We start from the raw sequence: 4,456 nt of genomic DNA, 5'->3' as shown, positions 1-4,456 counted from the left end.
CACACAAGACCAAGCTTAAACGCTTTAGTATGAGTTACATGAAGAAGCGCGTAGTTCCTCCTGTCGAGATTCCAAAAGAATTAAACAACCAACACGCGTTGTCTACGATCGTTTCTGGTTGCAGAGTGCCGCTCACACGCTGCATGTGGAACAACTCAAAGCGCAAGACACACCACATGGAACAAATCTCCGAGTACTACCCGCTCCGCTGCACCCTATATCGATGACGCACGACTCTTCCATCACACCAAATCGAGAAATGATAAAATATATAACATTCAATAAATCAAACTGTTCATTTAAGCGTTGAATATGGCGTTGTATCTTAACATTATACTCATTTCGTCACAAAATGAAGGTCGATTGAACGAGGTGATCTTGTCACTTCGGGGAGATTTCTATACTGGCAAAATAATACATAAGCTTTCATCCTGAGCAATCGTCGTTAACATATTTAGGTTGTGTGTGTGCGATGTTTTTGTGCAAAATTGTGATGGCGAGCCCATAAAAGTCGAGAAATTGGTTTGAACATGACCGATTCATCAATTCAGAATGTTTATACTTGGTGTCTTACCATGTGCTTCCTTTGGCCGGTAATTATCATTGAAAGTTTGCATTCTGTCGTATCTTTTTACATCCTAATCCCGATCTCTGGATAAAACGTATATAGTGGTAGCCGGATTTTTGAAAATTCAGGTGCACCGGAATTTCTGAGTGCCTATTTCTTGTGGTATAATCAAATGTACAGAAGACTAGCTCAAAATAAACTTTATTTGAAGATAATTTTCTAACTCACAATGTACTAACGTGGGGTATAGCTTAATTAATTGTAAAATGACCACTGCCTTTGCTGCAGAATGCACAGGACAGAGACTTGATGACATATTTTAGGACCAACATTTTCCCTGCAGTAGCGTCGCTATTGACATGCTTCTGTCATTGCTAATGTTGTACAAGGCTGTAATCATCACATCGTAAGGATCTGTTGCTTACCATCACGCGTAAGAAATCATATAAAAACTTTGAAGTTAAACTTTTAAAAACAAAGAGCCTAATGTCGGACAAGACCACTTTTCAGTCTTTGATTTACTAAGGATCAATAGAAGTATATCCTCGGTGTTATGCTTCAATCTTGCGGTATTGAGCGCATATCCAGCACCTTTAAGGCTTGTCTTAGAATGGGATAGACCTGACACAAAATGTGACAGTCGTCGGCAAGGCACGTTGGACTTGTACATGAAACGTACTGCAACATGTCCAATAGAACGAGTGCCCACTTTCTGTTGCCAATCCTTTGCAATCGTGAGGTATACGGTTTTATACGTGCAGTTGATCGATCGGTCGCCAGCTCTTCGTAAGGTTTGTCTCGTTCAGAATCGAAATTATACGACATTGGTGGTTCTAGGCATGGGCGTATCTGTTCAGCGATACGTATTGTCTCGCGACAACTGGTCACAACCCCGAGCTCACGGGCCTTCGAAGCGCTCGAGAATTCGCCGCCGTCTCTCCCGCCCCGTGGCCATTGAGCTGCCCGAGGATGTGCTCGCACTGAAGCAAAATATCCTTACGTCACACCCAACCAAGCTCACACGGTTTAGTTTGAGTCATATGCGTCATATGGTTATTCCACCAGTCCTAATTCCTAAAAAGCTTAACGACAGTTGTGCAATGAAAACGGTCGTGTCCGGCAAATGCGTACCTTTGACTATGCGTATGTGGAAGAATTGCAAGAAAAAGATCAAACTTCTTGACAAGATCGCCGAACACGTCACGTATCGATAAAGTTTGTCTTTTCCGTTCCAAGTTAACGCTTTATCTATTACAATACCGCCATCCAGGAAGTGTCCGCCGATTCATCTCAGAATCATGCAGAGCAAGATCTTCTGAATCAAGTGGAGTTCTAACTTGACAATGAGTTACTAAATGTGGCGTCAATTTTAACTAGATACTTGTGTCCATTAAATAGAAATTCTTCTGGTTGATATTAATTCTGACAGTAACTAACGATCAGATTAATCTGCTGGGAGGTTTTTATGATGCTCTATCGTAATTTTGATAGAGCAGTTATTAGTGACTAAGAAGCAATTTTAAAAAATTAAGTAAGGTTCAAATTGGTGTGTACACCAAAATTAAGAAGGTCTTCGTTTGTAGACATACTTATCAGATTTATAATAACAAGATTAGATTGCCATATCAATCAAAAATGATCCTCGAACTTCTTTCGGACATTCTGTATGATTTGGTCTTCATTCAGACGTGATTTTCTTGAAATCTGGGAGAATAGTTTGTCGTAAAAAATCATATAAATTAGACCGTAACAGTCAAATTATATTTTTAAGAACAATTTCGAGATCTGATTATTCTGAGTAAAACGTTTAATAGTATCACTGGTTTGACCCAAGTCATCAAACGTTTCGGATCACCTTATACATGTGAAATTGCTTGGTTTTCGACTCTGGTATACCTCACTTAAAGTTTCTCATCAAGCTGATTGTCTTTATGAATCAAAGCATCATTTATCGATGACCAATCGCCCTTCTTACTTCTGGACGTCTTCCGTATTTGACACAAGTATCAGTTCTCTTATAAGCTTGTCAAAATCGATCGCCTTTAAATCATTTTCATTCTTCGCATTGATAGCGCGACATGACCTCTCATCATAAGTTGAATATCTATGTCACACACCTTCACGTTCTCTTCAGTATGACAGAATTTCTCCCTCTCTTCCAGAATCCGCCATGCTAAAGTCTCACTGAATTGTGCAATCGTAGGCCAGGTAGGCTCGTTCGACGTGACTATCGACGACGGCAAGAAGGTTTCTGTGTTGAAGGATGCGATCAAGGCGAAGAATACAGTGACGATCACGTGTGATGCTAAGGACCTGCGTCTCCTCCTGGCGAAGAAGGGCGCAGGATGGCTACCAAGTGCGGACCTTGCTGCGATAGAAGACGGAAAAGCGGTGCCGGGTTTTGAAAAAGTGTCATTGGTGGATACAAAGCGTGAGAGATACTCGACCTATTCGCTTTGGGATGTGCTGGAGACGAATGGAATGCCACCACCTCAAACGCGGCAAATTCACGTGCTAATGGTGGTTCCTCCGCCGAGTGTCGGGTCAAAGCGTTCAGCTGATGATGAAATTGCTGATGTCCAGAAGCCCGCCGTGGCAGCCATCAAGTCTAAGACGCTGACCAAGTTCAGACCTTTGTCCGTGCATGAAGACGAGTTTCGACTCGACAGTCTGTCTATCACGCAACAGAGTGACGACCCAATTGTCATGATACCTACCTTGCATGAGTTTTGGGAAGGACTCGGCGACTTCCCCCCGTATTATTTCGTTCGGGTTGCGGAAGTGATGTTTTGAAAGGTAATTAAGAAACAGCACTTCCAGAAGGATCGCATTGTTATAGTAGGCTCACCGGGAGTCGATAAGTCCTTCTTTCTCATGCTTGTTGCATTTACCTGGCGTGCATCAAGAGGAAGAAGGTGCTTGTCATACGTCGCTTGAAAGAAAGGAAGCGTATGAACGCAGTGGTGTTTTTTAATGGCCGAGGGTCGTACGCGTGACTTTCGGATCTCTAATCTCATGATATTAAAGCTATCCATTGCCAAGTCAAGGGTGTAAATGTCCTAGTTGATGGTTTTAATCAAGAAAAGTGGAATGCCCCGACAAAAACTACATGCCATTCGATGTTCTCGCAACATGGTGCCAGTTTGACGCGAAACAAGACGACAAGTCACGCATTGTGATTTTGCCGGCGTGGCGTGATGTTGACCTGCTGCAGTACGCGAAGTTAACGAACTGGGTTCTGGTCTATGCAAGATCAAGCGGCAGGATACACCATTTCCGAAACTTGTTAATGAGCAGTACTTCTAAAGTGGCGGCAGTATGCGCGAGTTCTGTATGAAACGGCGCTCGCCTTTAGAGCGTGTGGCGAGAGACTGCTGTGCCGTGGGAAATGATCAAGCGTTTGAGTTGGTGTACAACTATGGTAGGGGACAAACCAGGAGCCAAGTGGATAGTTTGCGGCGTCACTACATCACTGACTGCAACCAAAAAGTGAAATATCATGACAGTCGATGGTGGAAGGTATCTGTGGATTTCGGATATGTGCTGAGCCAGTTGAGGCGGAAAATTGACACGGACAAGCAGCTAGAGGTTTACAAGTATGCAAAATCTGTTGGTGCCGGTTTCCATTGGGTCGCGTACGAACAATTGCTTCACAACGCAGTTCGTGGGGCATCCGTAAAACGAAACCCGGTTGTGCTGAAAATGCGGGAAGGGTCGATATACGAATAAATCCGGGTGGCCAACGTCGTTTGCAGCGGCGAAAATGCGTAATCGTGCTATCGTTGCCTAAGCACACTTAAGAATTTACTTACTGGTACCCCGACTACCCGTTCATTCCTTTTATCGACGCAGTGACTACGTGTGAAGCGTTCCGAAGTAAGGATGGGC

At 43.4% G+C, this 4,456-nt stretch overlaps 3 protein-coding genes across 3 annotated transcripts; all 3 read left to right on the top strand.

Moving 5' to 3' along the window:
• Positions 1-1,407: 1,407 nt before the first annotated feature.
• Positions 1,408-1,782, top strand: PHALS_06215 (uncharacterized protein; the record flags this gene model as incomplete). The annotated part of the gene is made up of 1 exon (XM_024719463.1): positions 1,408-1,782. The coding sequence occupies one exon, from the start codon at positions 1,408-1,410 to the stop codon at positions 1,780-1,782; it is 375 nt and encodes a 124-aa protein (XP_024584759.1).
• An 864-nt stretch (positions 1,783-2,646) lies between these two features.
• Positions 2,647-3,361, top strand: PHALS_06214 (CRN-like protein; the record flags this gene model as incomplete). The annotated part of the gene is made up of 2 exons (XM_024719462.1): positions 2,647-2,701; positions 2,772-3,361. The coding sequence occupies 2 exons, from the start codon at positions 2,647-2,649 to the stop codon at positions 3,359-3,361; spliced, it is 645 nt and encodes a 214-aa protein (XP_024584758.1).
• A 316-nt stretch (positions 3,362-3,677) lies between these two features.
• PHALS_06213 (uncharacterized protein) lies at positions 3,678-4,297 on the top strand (the record flags this gene model as incomplete). Its single annotated transcript, XM_024719461.1, has 2 exons — positions 3,678-3,781; positions 3,886-4,297. The coding sequence occupies 2 exons, from the start codon at positions 3,678-3,680 to the stop codon at positions 4,295-4,297; spliced, it is 516 nt and encodes a 171-aa protein (XP_024584757.1).
• Between the last annotated feature and the right edge of the window lie 159 nt (positions 4,298-4,456).

The sequence above is a fragment of the Plasmopara halstedii genome (assembly GCF_900000015.1).
Source record: "Plasmopara halstedii genome assembly, contig: Scaffold_2956, whole genome shotgun sequence".
In the NCBI taxonomy this organism is placed as follows: Eukaryota; Oomycota; class Peronosporomycetes; order Peronosporales; family Peronosporaceae; genus Plasmopara; species Plasmopara halstedii.
Note: the sequence above shows the minus strand (reverse complement) of the source record. Positions and strands in the feature narration are given on the sequence as shown.